Below are 17,133 nucleotides of genomic sequence, written 5' to 3' on the forward strand. Positions count from 1 at the left end.
GTCCAAATTTCATAACGATGAATTTTACCTTCGCATCAAGTAAATTCTCAAGACTGTTAATGCATTTGGTATAGTTTGATAGATCGGTTCCTCCTGTAAAACATATAAGTATCATAGAGAAAGCAAACAAAAACAAATCAAACATAACAAAAACAATCCTAATTGGCAGGTAATCAAGTATGAAATCAGCATTTATATTTCATAGAAATGATTGTTTGTATAAGAGACTTTTTGTCACAAATGCTCATGATCTTCAGGCAGTTGATCATGTGAAGCCTAGTAATTCACTATGTACTTCATTTTGACTTCGTTACCATTTTACTTGCTTTCTGGCTAAAAGGCTAGTCAAATTGTCCTCAGATTGGTATGGAGTGCGGCATAATATTAATAAAATGTATGTATTGGTCGGGGCATAAATCAAGATGCAGACAGCTCAATTCGCATATGTACCTTTTTTTTTAACCTCTGACTTACAGAAAGATACAGGAATTGTGGCAAGATCCTAACAAATCTTTCCCAGAATGTGACACCCCTAGTGCTTCTTGCCACCACAGACTGTCCGTGTCTCCTAGTACTCCTCTCCTCCTCTCCATCTCTCCCCCTAGGTACCATGGTATGTCAGCATATTCTGTATCAGTACGCTGGTATGGACTGGCCTCATACCAGTCTGACTGTGGTCTAACATGAGTACAGTATTGAAACTGCAAATGTTGGCACGTATGTTCTACGGTGCCAAGTTCAAAACCAAACTATACTGGTTGGTGTACAAATCAGTTTTTACTGGTCTTAGAAGTGGTCAGTATGTGAACTAAACAATTTCATTAAGACTGGGTTAATCAAAATTTGCTCAGTATATATAGATGTAACATAAAATAAACAAACCACCTTGTCATGAACTGTTCATAGGGAAGGTGTTCAGTGTAATATTCATGTTTTTCCTTTTTTCATGCATTAGACAACATCCAAGGGGCTTGCGGTAGTCTTGGCAGCCTCATTTTGTTGCCTTTTATGGCTATTCCTGGCTTGTAATTATAGCTTGCATGTGGTCAAACTCTAGGGTTTTTTTTTTCGCTTACATACACTCTATTCTTATCTAAATGTAATTTATATACTAATAAACTAGTAAGAAAAGACCCTCAAAAAGGGTTTTTTTTTATTTCTCCCATTTTTTCAAAAAACTAATATATTATTTTCCTTCATAAGAGGGATCCGCATGTAACAATAAAGATGGCATAACTCGACCAACCCCACATCGGAGTTAGTGATTGGCAAATCAAAACAACATTCACGAATCAAAATTTGACTACTCAACAGCTAACATCAAGAGACCAGGTAAGGGTTAAAAGGTGTGATGCAACAAAACGAGTAATGAATATGTAACAAGCAAGGAGATGCATGACAATGGCATTGAAGGAATAAGTGAAGAAGAATATTATGGATTTTTTATAGCAAAAGTGTTCGATGTAGCGTTTATGCTTTTCGATTATGTTCATGTCATAACATATAAGGGGCTACAAGGCTTGATAAACTCATTTTAATTGGCTTTTGATTGTTTTCGGTTTGTAATTACAAGTTGTGTGCGATCATTGTATGAAGAAATAACTAGCCAAAATGAAGCCTCAATCACGCAACTTGCTCGAAGTGTCTGGGGCAGAGATGCAGTGTGAAATGTCAACCATCTTAGACCTCTAGAACCTGGGCGGCACAAGCTAGATCGATCTCCGGGCTAGTTTCTAAGGATGATCCATTAGTTGGTTCTGTAATAGTGTCACATGGACACTTGTGCGTGAGGAATTGTACATCGAGAACTGCCTTGGATCCTTTGTTGCTCAATCGTTTAAAGCTTGCATAGTCTAACATTGTATTTTGTAGTACCTAGAAAGTGTTTGTTTTAATTTTTGCTTGCAAGATCCCAAGTTTATGCTTTGACAAATCGAAGATGATAGTTTGCTCGCATGTTCACTTGTTCACCAACCTATTTCTTTTCTTGCATGTCCTTAGGGGACCCTGTGAGGTTGTGGGGCCTCACCATTCACCGTTCGCCCAACATTGTTCTGCTTCTCATCTGACCCCAATCTCCTATTCTATGTTAGGATTCCAATGACTTGAAGGATGCGCTCAGGTACTCAGTGCTAATGCTATCGAAGCTATGGACCTCTTTGATCTCCCCACACAAATTCTACGAGCTTTGAGAGTTGGGATATCTATTTGATCTTGCTTGTAGTGAATAATGCTTGTGTAGAAGCTGGATCTTAATGTGTTTCTTTTTTAGGGACTAGGAAGATATGCGGGCCTTTCAGCCATACTGTTGGTATGCCTTGGTACGTACCGTACCAAGTAAGGCTCGGTACACCGATATGGACCAAAATTGCGAACCTTGCTAAAAAGTATATTTATCAAAAATATACAGGAGCCTAGCTTTATATGCTAAGAGTAGTTACCTTTTCCAATGATAGGGGAAGCTGTCATGCCAAATACACGGGGACACTTTGAACCATCACCTTTAGTTTTGTAGAATTCCTATGGAATTGCCAACACAAATTTGAAAACCTTGTAAGTTACAATCACCTAAAGTAAATGCTAACACTAAATTTAAGTGCTCAGTAGAAATACCCTCATGATTTGTGCATAGGGATGCCTCGTGGGTGCTTGTGCATGATGACATTCATCAAAAATGAGCAAAGCAACTAGATCCATCCTAATGAAACAATGGCGCAAATTTTGCAACAATATCTGTGGTGTCATAACAAGCACCTGCGAAGATAAAGAAGCAAAGATATGTCAAGTACCTAAAACTTCTCAAACCAAAGCATACACTGCATTGAAAATTATATAATGAATTATTGAAATTCAACATGACGAGAAGTAAATGATTGAAAAAGCCACGACTATGAGTTCTACAAATGACATAATTGCCAAGTCCATATGGTTTACACGAACCCAAGATTACCATCTACATAAGCAGAAACCACTTGGAAATGGTTGATCCAGAGTTAAAACACCCTCTTTAAGTTTTGTTTACAATTGATATGAACTAAAGTTTTGTGTTAATAAAAATTTAAAAAATTATGACTTCTAGGACCAAAATTCCTGAACTTAACTAAATAATAAAATGGCAAGATTACTTATTGAAACAGGATCATAGGCAGATACTTTGACGATCAGATCATTCAGATTCCAACAACCATTCTGAGAAACTCATTCTTTATTCAGATTCCAACAACTAAACAAGGAGTATATGCTAGCATAAAAGTGATAAGACTAAAAGGAGAGAGGTTTGCTTCTATTCTAAATACTAGTTAAGAGCTCTACCCCATCAACATTCATGGATTTCTTAAGCATGGCCCACCATCAAATCTGGACAAGCAACCACTGACTCAAAAATCTGAAGTCTGCATTAGCAAGCTGAAAGAGGTTGGAATCTTGATTTCAAAAATCTGAAGTCTTTGCTGGTCATGTGATCCAAATAATTTTGATTTCATCTAACCTATCATTGTCACTTAAAAGTTCTAAAATCGGAAGTACAACAGTTTGGAATCTTCCAGCACAAGACAGTTCAAGACAATACATTCAGCGCACACAGCTAAGATACGTCGAAAATAGGCACAGCTCGGCATCAAACCCCTATCAAAACTAAGATTCCAATCTTTGCTTGCACTTTCCAACAAATCAAGAAAATAATTTGCTAATCCATCCGCAATGGTTTCATTCCAATCTCTCACATTATGTGCCCTCTTCTAAGAGGACTAACCTCACTACTGAAACTAAGATTTCAGTAGCTGCTGGATCCTTCAGTTTCTTAACTATTGGAGCTCCTTAATAGAATTGAAGATTTCAGATAACACATGGAATGATCAAATCAAATGGAAATCAGGTTCAGACAGAATTTTCATTAGTGCCTCCTATTAGAGTCCAAAATTAGTGGAGTTCTTTTCCTTATCTCTAAAGCTTTATGGAACGTCCATCACATTGTATAAATACCTAGACCTAGTTCTAATTTACAGAATGCACTCTAGCCAACTGCTAATTAAGAAAAATTATAAAAAAGTTGGTACTTGTAAGCAAGGTTCGCAATACCGTACCGTACCGGAGTTTCGACCTGGGCTCGGTACCGGTACGATACGGTATACCGCTCGGTACACCCAGGTGTACCGAGCAGTATATTCAGGCATGCCAAGTACTGTAGCAGTATAGTGCTACTACAGTACCGGACCGGTAACATGCGGTCCGCGTACCGGAAACCTGTCGGACCGGTACGTACCGCCCGTACCGGGCGGTACGGACCGGTACTGCAAACCATGCTTGTAAGCAAGGTATGCAATTTATCAAGCGGTACGTACTGGTCCGTCAGCTGACCGGTACACGGACCGCCCATTATCGGACGAAACGGAATATATATATTATATATTAATAAATAAATAAATAAATATATATATATATATATATATTTATTTATTTATTTTATAAAAGGCGACGTCGCGTAGCCTTTTTCGGCGACATCGCCTTTTATAAGAATATTTATATATAAATATATATAATCTTATATGTATATATACATATATATATATATATATATATATATACATATATATATATATATATACAAACGAGGCGACGTCGCATCGCCTCGACGACATCACCTTGCTTGGGAGAAGGAAAAGGCAACGTGACGTCGCCTTTTTCGGCAACGTCGCCGAGACGACACGACGTTGCCTTTTATAAAAATATTATATACAAAAAAAAAAAAAATATATATATATATATATATATAAACGAGGCGACATCGCCCCGCGTGGGAGAAGGAAACTCGACGACATCATCTTTTATAAAATATATATATAAATATATATATATTTATTTATTTATTTATTAATTTATATATATATATATATATATATATATATATATACCAAGCGATATACCGAGCAGTATACAGTATCGTACCGTACCGAGTGAACGTCGAAACTCCAGTACGGTACGATATTTCAATCCTTGCTTGTAAGTATATTTATTAATCTAAAAACAAAAAAATAATATCCTTCTAAACTACCCCTTTGCAGAACAAAACTGGGGATCTTTGCCAACATCAAATTTAATCATCACTCCAGCAAAGTGCTTTAGTTTGGAACCAAAGGAGTAGGATAAGGATAAAAGGAATTGAAAGATTCTATAGCCAATATCAATATTATCAAAGGTGATAAGTGCTTAAAGGCACCAAGGTTTCAAAATACCCGAGACACTAGACAATCGCCCTAGTGCAGCAAGGCGCTTATAAAATTATAAAAAAAAATTAAGATCAAATATAATTATTAAAAAATTTAACCAAACTCAGCTTATGTAGATAAATTGTGTTATTGATGAGATGCTTCATTGAATCAGGCCATAGATGTTGGAGGTACAGAATAAGATTTGCATGGTCTGGATGCTAATCATAGGTGCCCTGTAAGCCAATCATATGAGTAATGACACGTGTGACATGACACGCACTCTTTTTGCTTATTATATTATTTGATATTTTATCACTTTATATTACTTGTTGCATATATGCACATATATAATGTGATGTCCATGGATCTATGCAATGGTAATCGAATTATGATGAGATCACGATAATGAAACCGATTCACCTTTAAACACAGATCCTAAAAAATCCTTATCATAGGTTACTCGAGAGAGACATCGAGATAACCGAACAAACTAACGCACTGTATACTCGTCCATATGATAGAGGCAGTTGGTCTCATAGCTGCTCATGTGAGGACACTAGGGCTACAGTGCAAGTGCTCATTGGAGAATGAGTTCACTGATTGATCCGCTCACAGAATGCTAGATGATTAATGATACATCATTGTCAGACAACGATTTCGTTGTCCCAATGGTGTACCTGATCCTTAGACTTGAGACACCAAGGATATCCTGTATAAGTACTATACTCTTTGATACCGGACTTATAGGTTTGGAAGTTCCAGATCTAGCACAGTCGGTTATCGGGAGTCACAGTCAACCTTACGAGGGCTATTGAGTGTCGATAAAGGATCATCCATTCTCGATGTCATGATAGGAATATCACATGTGTTCTTGCTCAGACAAATCTCTGGCCAGGGTCATTCGGATTAAGCGAGAAAGAGTTCTCTAAGAGAATCCAATTAGAGCGAGACTCGAGTAGAAATCGTATGGGTCTGACATTACCATGCCCGGTATACGATCTCTGAGATATTAGATGGATGAGGGACTATAGGTACACGATAACTGAAGACAGATATGTCTAAATGATTGGATTCCTCTATATCGTCTGAAGACTACAACATAGTGACTTAGTTCGTTCGTAATCGATGAGTGGAGTGAAATATTATGAAGATAATAATTCACTGAGCCAGAAGGTGTTCTGACAAGTATAACTCACGGTTAGCTCGATATTAGGCCTAGAGGGTCACACATATATGGTAGGTGTTGTGACGAGCAGAGATTCGGATATGAGATATCCGCCATAGCCCCTATTTTATTGAATATCCAATATGTCCCTGATTTATTGGATCCTATGGATGAGATCTAATAAGAAATTATTGGATAGAGATCCACTAATCTAAGAGACAGATAGTTGGAGGGAGATTCAATACCCAATAGGACAGGATCCATTAGGGTTAAGTTGACGGGGGACCTCTATAAATGGGATGAAACCAAAGACCCATAGGCTAAAGGCTTCTTGGTTGCCACCTCCTATTCTCCTCTCCCATTCTCCTCAGATAACAGGTGTGGAGATTTGGACAATGATTTGAGAAGCGTCAACGCAGCCCTGCTATGTAGATCACCGTTAAAGAGGATGACGCTTAGACCTCTTTTATCCTCTCCTACAGATCTGTAGGGATTCAGGGATATACAATCTCTCTAGGTAACACAACTATCTCACAGTGATTTTTAGTTTCACGGATTTTACGCATCAATCTTCGCACAATGATAAATATCTTTTTGGAAAATTTGAAATTTTTGTTTTCTATTTTTCCGCTACGTATGTGATGTCATCCCTAGATTTACCTACACTAGAGAATTCAGAGATCTTTGTGATATTTATAAATAATACCAAAGTGTAGATGGACAAGGATTGCTTGTTAAATGTGGCTCTGTCTGTTGTAAGTTCAGCATTCAACATATCCTAGATGAAAATAATGCAAAAAATTATGTTGTCTTTGTGGCAAGAATTAGAACAGGAAGTAGCAAAATAATGGCACCAATACATTATCACAAGATAATATAGACAAATTCAAGGCTCAGGTCACCTTGAATCAAGTACTTGGTGATGGGGGATAGACAGGCAATTGATAAAACAATGAAGAGGCAGTGAGCCGACAACAAAGAATTAGAGATTAAGACTAGCACAGCTGGCAACAACTCATAGGAGTAGGAGAAGCTTATAAATTGAATATTTGTCAACAAATAGAACAAGGTACCAGTTAGGCATGGTTCGGGCATGATGCAAGTGTGGATTAGGCGGTCTAATACGGGGCCTAGGCTGTGTAAGCGGCAATCAAGGAAAGGCACCTCGCTTGGAGAGGTTTAAGGTGCTCAAGCCTCACCTCTCCTTGCCTAAGCACCTAGGCAAGCACCGGAGAGCCTTTTGACAACACTAGTTAGCATTTTGAAGCAAAAGTAGCAAATCCCCCAACATACGCGAAGTTCTAAAGATTCTCCAAGCTCTTCCAACAGGTAAGGCTTGTCTCCAATGATTAATATACCAGCGAGGAGACTAAACAACTTTGAGATCACCTGTCTCTTGCTTCCAATTCTAAATCGTTCAAATCTACTTTCTAGCTCACCTCTATATGCTCCTTTTTTCTTTATTCTCCAATGTACTTCTTCCCCTCATGATGTTACACATTTTTCATATCCATGGTGAAACAATTTAATAAGCTCATTTTGACCTTTGCATCAAAAAAATAAATAAATAATCACTCAAATTCTTTAAAAAAATGAAAAATTATTGACCAGATTTGGGCTATGAAAATTACTCAGATTCTTCTAGAAAAAATTGAAGATTTGTTGACCATATTCTGTCCATGGCATCCCATGCCACCAGCCATGCATTGCGTATAATCATGGTCAATAAAACGATTACTAGAACCCATAATGGTTTGGGGTGATAAAACTAAAGACAAGGACTTGGAATCTTTGGGCATAAGCATTTTGTAGCACTCATGTATAGCAACATGTGGTGAGGCTCAAATGTTGCCCTATACCAAAACTTAAAGAGGGGTTTAGGGGTTTGAAACTTATTGAAGCTTCCCATTATTTACAAATGAAATGGTCAGTCTTTGAAACCAGGCTAGTCCAGTTAAGTGCTTATCCTTGTTATTTATTTTAATGCCTCCTATCCAGGTATTAGAAAACCAAGCAGCTTGTGTTGCATGAAACATCCCAAGATTCTCATCCTTTCCTATGCCCATCTAAGTAATACAGCTATTGACATCATGCACTTGTATACTATAGGAACCAATTCAACAATTAACTTGGATGACTCATTGTTAACCCTAAGATTTGAAAATAAAGAGGAAAGACAATAATATGCAATGGAGAAGTACCACAATTTTGGTACCACAGGATATCTAAGGAATGCTGGAACTTGCACAATATTACTACAGCAAAACTGTAATCAGTACTGGGAATTGTTAACTAGGAAGCCACTTACTATCATCAATTTGTAAATATTGTGAGACAAAAACATCGAAGCTACTGCATGTCATCTCTTCAAATAGGCAGCCTGTTATTGTCACTACTGACAATTTAGATTTTGCACTATGTACTTTTGGTGCTCTCCTAGTATAACTATTCAAAAGAACTTATCTGCTGTAAACATAGTGATTTTAAAACCATGCACAGTTATTAAAGATCCAACTACAATTTTTATATATTGGCAAAGCATTATATAACCATATCCTCTGAAGCTTAGTGCCCTCAAATAGTATTCTTGACCAGAAAACCAAGCCTTTTGATCAAGCAAGATCAGAGGTAAATATTAAATTGAATATCAGGGGATAACTAACATACAAGCGAGTACAACAACTTTAGAAATACTAAATAGGAATTGTGATTATTGACAAGATATTTGAATTCAGAAACCAAGAAGAAACCTATAAAATGTGACAAGAACATGATTTTGTGCTTGCAAGATATAAAGTTACAAGATACAGAAGTGCAACGTAGAAAAGATAGGACCCTTACCTTGTAAGTGTGCAACATAACTCACCTCAGATTGGTCAATTTCCTTATTCCAGTCATCATGGTCCTTTAAATTCTTCTGACTTCCATAGTGACAACGAACTTTGAAATCTGTGGAGCTCTCTATGACCATTGCTTGCTATAGAAAATAATAAATATTATATTGATCAAAATTTAAGTTGTATTAATTTAAAAATTGTGCTAGAAAACTTAATGACTACAAGAAAACTCACAACTGAATGAACATCCTCATAGACATTACAATGATATTACAATTACAATTTGATTTTATGGCAACCAAAAACTCAAATTACTACTATTGGAATAACATTGCCATGTTTACCCAGCCTAAAAGGCTTCAAGGGGAAAGTTCCTAACCAGAATATGGGATTTATTTACCTGTCTAACTTCTTCATCATCATGAATTAAAAACCTGATTAATTGATGTTATTGGCTTATTGGACACAGACATGTATCTAATATTCCCCATCTATGTATTTTAATTGTTTCTGTCTTGATAAACTATGTGGAGACAGATGGATGCACATGAAAATCAAAAAATAAAACGAAGGATTAAACAATTACCATATATTGATAATCATGTAAGTGTTCTCATTTTTGTGATTCTTCATTATGTGTGAAGTCTTAATTATAATCAAATGGTGATGGTAGCCCAGAGTTGTCTTCGGCCCATGTAATCAAACCACCAGTGTATAACCGAAACGTTTAAAACGAATGAATATCCAAATAAAGCAGAACACGAGCAAGGACAAAATAAAAATAAGAAAAAGAGGATATTATCTAATGTTAACTTATTATGTTCACTTTAATAAGAAATTCTGTCAAAAATGGACCAATGCTCTTACACTAGGATAATATATATTGAAATTTCAACAGTAAGATTACAACTCATTTCCGCTGCATACAGAACGCCAGGAAGTAAATATTTCAGATCATTGTTAACCACCACAGTATCTTCAGTAAAATCTAAAGATTCTCAAATATCTAGGACGATAATGTCATGTCAAGGTCGTCTTTAACTCGAGTAAGACCCAGCAACAGCTGAAGCAGCAAGGGAGGCCATAGTCACATTCGCCCGCGTCCCCATTACTAAAAAGAGGAAAAAGATCAAGAAACTGCAACGAGCAGAAGCGCAAACCTGCCGGACGAGAGGGACGGTGGGAGCGAGGAAGATGCAGATGCTCTTGCTCGGCTTTCGGATGAGATGACCGAGCTCGTACATGAGCAGCACGGCGATGTGCGTCTTCCCACACCCCGTCCCGAGGTAAACGATGATGTTCTCCTCCACGGCCCTCTTGCAAAGGTCCATCTGGTACCTAAGAATTCACCGAAGGACCAAATCGAAAAGAGAAACCCTCAGGAGATGATCAGACTGAAAAAACAGAGACGATTAGGGGTGGAAAGCCTTACTTTCTTGCTATGGTTCTCGGATCTTTGACTCTATTTGGAGCTGTCGAGTTGCCATCCATGGCAATCGAGCCCCGATTCCGCAAAACTATCAAGCAGACGGTGAAGAGACTGAGAGCAGCGAGCGAGAGAGAGGGAGAGCGGCGAGCGAGAGGAGACGCACTCTTACGCACGGTATACGAGGGGTCAAATAAATAGTCTTGTTCGCGTCGCTTTTGCCCTTTCCTTGTCGGACAGGGGAATAACTTCGGGCTTAAGTAGAGGGACTATACGCCGGGAGACCGAAGGGAATATAGCGTATGGAGTAGTGACGCGATGATAGCGCATACATACTAAGGCGGTTAATCTCGGATCTACCGTCCATTGCCGCACATGTGCAGAAAATTCTTATGAACGGGCGAGATGAATTTGATCAAGTTCCGCATAATGATTTATATGAGGTCGTATAGAGCCACGTACTCGCCCGGTACGACGTCCCTCGAGTGCAGGTGAGCGGACGTGACGAAATGGAATCGGATACGGGAAACGCACACGGGGAGGTTTGCGTCATAAATAAGCCTTTCGAAATTTGAATTGTAATTTTATTGGAGGAAGCAAAAAATTTGTAGTGGAATTGACCAAAGAGTGATTTACTCTCATAGAGATACTTTTAGATTCACCTACAAAAAGCAAAATCGTCTGAGAACTCACTGATTATAAATCGTCCCGACTCCTCCATTATAAACTTCGATAAGATCATATTTAATCTCATATAAGTTGAATAATTGAAGAATCAATCTCCGATTAAAAAGACCAAAGCCAAGTCATAGGGATGGTATTGCAGCAAAATTTGTATCGATATTCTAGATTGGATATGAAATATGTTTAGGATGAATTTGTCTCGGAAGGTAGGTATACTAACCTTCACCATCCTCTCTCTCTCATCGGGCATGAATGCAAGAGATTTTAATGCTCTTTGCTTCCATGAATGCGAGAGATTTTTTGGGTTGTTTTGGGTTCCGATGTTTTTGTTCGTGTGCTTCCAAAACAAAAGCCCAGCCTCTTCCAACCGGTTTCCCCCAGCCGGTTCCCAGCGAATATTCTTGTTCGCTTTGGTCCACTCTCGGACGAGAGGCGTCACAACACGTAACCGTGTGGGTGGGAAGGAAACGTGGGGCGCGCACGAAGGCGCACCGAGTGACAATGGGACCGTCGAGAACTGTTCTTCGTGCAATCCGCGCAGACGTTACGATCAGATACATATTCATACATACACATTCACACGAACTTGACACAGAGAATGAATCGATGAATGGAAGAGAAAGGGGGATCGGAAGCGCTCACGAAGCAACCGGGCGCGGCGGGGAGGGCGGTAGGCGGGACGAGAAGTTCCGGTACCGGTACGCATCCCCGCCGCCGGGGTGGCGGTCGTCGTCGTCGTCGTCGGGCCCCTCGTCGAAGTTGAGGGCGTAGCTGAGGGGGTCGTACCCGAAGTCGCCGGATCCGCGGCGGGCGTGGTGGTGGGGGTGACGGGGCGCGATCCGCGCCACTAAGTTCCGGCACCGACCCCCGACCTCCTGCAGCTCCTGCCCCCTGGACCGCAGCCAGATCGTCGAGGACCGGATCACCGACGCTGGCCGCTCGTCCACCTCGTCATCGCCGGCGGAGCCGCCGAAGCAGCAGGAGGAGCAGAGCGAGGAGCGCAGACGCTGAATGAAGGAGGGTGGCTCAGAGAGGGGAGAGGAATCGTGGAATCGGTTGTCCGATTGCATCGCGAACGACACCGGATAAGGGTTAGGGTTTCGGTGGCTGGAGTCGAAAGACGCGAGGGAGAGAATCGGGCTTCGGTGGTTGCGAGTGTAGCGGCGCGTATATATACAAGTCGTACAGAGTTGGCGGATAAGGATAAACGCGGCCTTGACGGAGTGACGGGAACGAAACGGCGACGTGTTCGCGCAGGTTCCGCGTCAAGTGAGCTGTTGAGGGTAACTTGAGCATTTCAATCAACTCGTTTTAATTAGACGATGGTGATGGTGATGGTGATGGTGATGATATGTCACGGAGGATGTTAAGCTTAAATTAGAACATCTTTTTCTTCATTAAATAGTATATCGTGCTCACGTCGGTAAGAGAACGAGATGTCTGTGTAAGCATAAAAATCTGTAATTATGCTAAATCAATTATGCGGAATTAACCTATATGTCAGGATTGAAATTCAATACATAGATCTAATTATACGATGTGTACCTTTTGATGCCATCCGTTCAAAGATCTTGTTTGATCTGCTTAGCACACCGTGATCCAAGATTGCTGCAGGCTCCGTCTTCCGTCTTTAATCCGATCGCGCTGCGGAATCTACAGGGAGTGCGAAGAGTAGACCCTTTCTCCTCTCTTCCTATCCTTTCACAGGATCACACAGATTGATGGATTTGGGGAGAGGGCTTTTGGGGAGAGAGACGAGAATAACTGAATTCCTCAACGGAGAGATTGATGGATTTGGGGAGAGGGCTTTTGGGGAGAGAGACGAGAATAACTGAATTCCTCAACGGAGAGGTGCGACGCTCTAACACACTAACCACGCTCTAACACACTAACCACCCACTCAACCACTAGAGATCCTGTCCGTTTATAGGCGAGAGCAGAGGGTCTACGATGAGATGAGATCTCAGAAGATTTCCTCCCATCAAGGATATCTCCGAGGAATCGTTCCGTAGTGGACTTAGTCTTGGCTAAAATATCGCAACGGAACCCAATTCTATTATATATCTTATTCAATAAAAGGCCACATATTCTAACATTCTCCCACTTGGCCCATTAATTGATAAGATATAAAAGAGATACAAAATCAAAACAAACAAAACAAAATTTGTTTGAAAACAATTTTACCTAATTGGATTCCAAAAATTTTGAAAAAACATTTTATACATGGTCATGTTTTTAAAAATAAGCCAATAAGTCCAATAAATACAATAATACTATATTAAGTCCAACTATCAATGCGAGTCATAGCGGTTGTATTTCATCAATGTCATACTCCCTTCTATGTACCACAACATTGTTAGTCTTTCCTAACATAGTCCATAATGACCCCTGTAATTTGTCTTGTCAAGACAATCCTGTTGTTACATTCAACCATAATATGCATAAACATAAATGTAAACAGGATAGCAGAAACAGATAACTTTTATTAAAAATGTCAATAATAGCATCCACATAAACATGCATCACCGTATCCTTTATGACTTGCTCACAAGCCCCATTCTAAGAACATGTTCTTTGAATATTTTGCACTGTAAGGCTTTTGCCAATGGATCAGCAATCATCATAGTGGTGCTCAAGTTCTCAATAGACACTTGCTGTTTCTGGACTCTTTCTCTAACCACCAAGTACTTTAACTCAATGTGCTTGGAACCACTAGAGTACTTGCCATTCTTAGAGAAGAAAACTGCTGCGGTGTTATCACAAAATATCTTCAGCGGCTTGGCAATTGAGTCGACCACACCAAGTCCTGAGATAAAATTTCGCAGCCATAAAGCTTGATTTGTGGCCTCAAAGCATGCCACAAATTCAGCTTCCATTGTTGATGATGCAATAAGCGATTGCTTTGCACTTTTCCAAGAAATTGCCCCACCAGCTAACATAAATACAAATCCTGAAGTGGACTTCCTGCTGTCGAGGCAATTTGCAAAATCAGCATCTGAATATCCAGTTACTTCAAGCTGATCAGATCTCCTGTATGTGAGCATATAATCTTTTGTCCCTTGTAGATATCTCATTACTTTCTTTGCAGCTTTCCAATGTTCCATTCCTGGGTTGCTTTGATATCTTCCCAGCATTGCAACTGCAAAACTGATATCTGGTCTTGTACAGGTTTGAGCATATAGTAGACTTCCAACTGCGCATCCATAAGGAATATTCTTCATTTGATTCTTTTCTAAGTCATTTCTTGGGCACTGGTTTTGACTGAATTTTTCACCTTTAGTAATAGGCATATCATTGGTTGAGCAAAGCTGCATATTAAATCTCTCCAAGATACGATCAATATATCCTTTCTGAGACAATCCTAATAATCCTTGAGATCTATCCCTGAATATCTCAATGCCAATGACGTAGGATGCCTCATTCATATCAACCATCTTAAAGTTCTTGTTGAGAAATATTTTGGTTTCGTGCAATAAACCAAGATCACTGCTGGCAAGTAAAATATCATCCACATATAAGACCAATATAATAAACTTGCTCCCACTTACCTTCAGGTATATACACTGATCAACAGTGTTTTCCTTAAATCCGAAGGAAGTAATGGTATTATGAAACTTTATATACCATTGTCTGGAAGCTTGTTTAAGGCCATAAATGGATTTCTTAAGTTTACAAGCCTAACTTTCTTTTCCCTTTTCTATGAATCCTTCAGGTTGTTCCATATAGATTTCCTCATCCAGATCCCCATTCAGAAATGCTGTTTTCACATCCATCTGATGCAACTCAAGATCATAATGAGCTACTAATGCCATAACGATTCTCAATGAGTCCTTTTTAGAAACAGGAGAAAAAGTCTCATTATAGTCGATGCCTTCCTTCTGAGAAAAACCTTTGGCCACAAGTCTGGCTTTATATCGTTCGATATTACCCGTTGAGTCACGTTTTGTCTTAAAGACCCATTTACAACCGACTCTTTTACAATCATTGGGCAATTCAACGAGATCCCAGACATCATTTTGTACCATTGATTTTAACTCTTCTTTCATTGCATCATACCATTTTTCAGAATCGTTACTTTCTATGGCTTGTGAAAACGATAAGGGGTCTCTTTTTATTCCTATATCATAATCTGATTCTTGTAGATATACAACATAATCATCAGAAATGGCATGTTTCCTTTTCCTTTGAGATCTTCTCAAATCTGCCAATTGTGATTGTTCTACAAGATCATCAGCGGCGACATCAACATCATGTGAGAGTTCTTGGATGTTATTTTGTTGTTCACCCTCATCAATACTCTCATTGATTTGAGGAACAACAATCTCTCGGACAGGAGATGATATGGGAGAATTAACCTGAATCTCCTCAATATCAAAATTAATCCTTCGAGATTTTTCACTCCCACTGATTTCGCCATTTTCTAGGAATTTTGCATTACCAGATTCTACTATTCTCATACTATGATTATGGCAATAAAATCTGTATCCCTTGGATTTTTCTGGATAACCAATAAAATATCCTGAAATAGTTCTTGGCTCCAATTTCTTTTCATGTGGATTGAATACTCTTATCTCTGCAGGACATCCCCAAATATGTAAATGTCTCAGACTGGGCTTCCTACCAGTCCATAACTCAAATGGAGTCGATGAAACTGACTTGCTAGGAACCCTGTTCAAGATGTACATAGCTGTCCTAAGAGCTTCACCCCACATCGACTCAGGTACAGAGGAATAACTCATCATGCTCCTAACCATATCCATCAGAGTACGATTTCGCCTTTCAGCAACACCGTTCTGCTGTGGCACACCTGGTAATGCATATTGAGCACAAATACCCCGTTGTTCTAGGAATCTAGCAAAAGGACCAATATTCTGACTAGATCCATCATATCTGCCATAAAATTCACCACCTCTGTCAGATCTGACAATTTTAACTTTTCTATCTAATTGTCTCTCAACCTCATTTATGTATACTTCAAGAGTATCAACGGCTTGAGACTTTTCATGTATTAGATAAACTTTGCCATATCTGGACAGATCATCTATAAATGTGATGAAATATTTTTCTCCACTAAAACAAGGAATGTGGAGTGGTCCGCAGATATCAGTATGAATAATCTCAAGGAGTTCTTTGCTTCTTGTGGCATTTTTCTTTATTTGTTTAGTTTGCTTTCCCTTAATGCAATCTATACAAATATCAAAATCAGTGAAGTCTAAATGTTCCAAAATATTATCCTTCACTAATCTTTCAATTCTTTCCTTGGAGATATGTCCCAATCGTCTATGCCACAATATGGAAGATCTTTCATTATTGAAACTACGTTTCAATCCAACATTTGATTGCAGGGTCATTAGTGTCTTTGCAAACTCAAGATCCAAATTAATTCTGTACAAACCATCACACAGAATTCCAGAACCAACTTTAATTGAATCGTAAAATATGCTGAGTTTGCCACTACCAAAAGAAATACAATATCCCAACTCATCAATTCTAGAAAGAGAAATCAAATTTCTAGAAATTGTAGGGACATAACATGTGTCAACAAGATCCATCAAGTGACCCGTCTCTAAGCGTAGACGATAAGTTCCCATTGATATCACTTTCGCTTTAAGACGATTTCCCATAATGATGAATCTTTCATGTTCTTTTGGTTTCCGAATTGAAAGGAATCCCTGCATGTTATTTGTAACATGAGTTGAAGCACCGGAATCTATCCACCAAGTGTTAGAAGGAACTTCTGTAATGTTTGATTCGAAACATACAAAGGTCGAGTTAATACCTTTCTTTTCGAACCAAGTCTTGCGTTTAATGCAA

General features: G+C 39.0%; 2 protein-coding genes across 7 annotated transcripts in view; both read right to left on the reverse strand.

Moving 5' to 3' along the window:
- Window positions 1-11,676, reverse strand: part of LOC103998682 (endoribonuclease Dicer homolog 4) — a 33,566-nt gene extending 21,890 nt beyond the window's left edge. For 5 of the 6 annotated variants that reach the window (XM_065126526.1, XM_065126525.1, XM_065126524.1 and 2 more), the window contains exons 1-6: window positions 10,642-11,676; window positions 10,370-10,547; window positions 9,239-9,349; window positions 2,614-2,754; window positions 2,442-2,520; window positions 29-93 (exon numbers count right to left, since the gene is read on the reverse strand). In XM_065126526.1, coding sequence (XP_064982598.1) covers window positions 29-93; window positions 2,442-2,520; window positions 2,614-2,754; window positions 9,239-9,349; window positions 10,370-10,547; window positions 10,642-10,700 — 633 coding nt within the window. In that variant the 5' untranslated portion in view covers window positions 10,701-11,676. Of the gene's footprint in view, window positions 1-28; window positions 94-2,441; window positions 2,521-2,613; window positions 2,755-9,213; window positions 9,350-10,369; window positions 10,548-10,641 lie in introns of those variants that run through there. The other variant, XM_018818224.2, reaches the window with a different exon arrangement.
- Window positions 11,677-11,863: 187 nt separating this feature from the next.
- LOC135623495 (uncharacterized) lies at window positions 11,864-12,389 on the reverse strand. Its single transcript, XM_065126528.1, has one exon. It carries the CDS (start codon window positions 12,387-12,389, stop codon window positions 11,958-11,960), a length of 432 nt encoding a protein of 143 aa, XP_064982600.1. The 3' UTR covers window positions 11,864-11,957.
- Between the last annotated feature and the right edge of the window lie 4,744 nt (window positions 12,390-17,133).

This window comes from Musa acuminata, chromosome BXJ2-9 (assembly GCF_036884655.1).
Source record: "Musa acuminata AAA Group cultivar baxijiao chromosome BXJ2-9, Cavendish_Baxijiao_AAA, whole genome shotgun sequence".
Taxonomy (NCBI): Eukaryota; Viridiplantae; Streptophyta; class Magnoliopsida; order Zingiberales; family Musaceae; genus Musa; species Musa acuminata.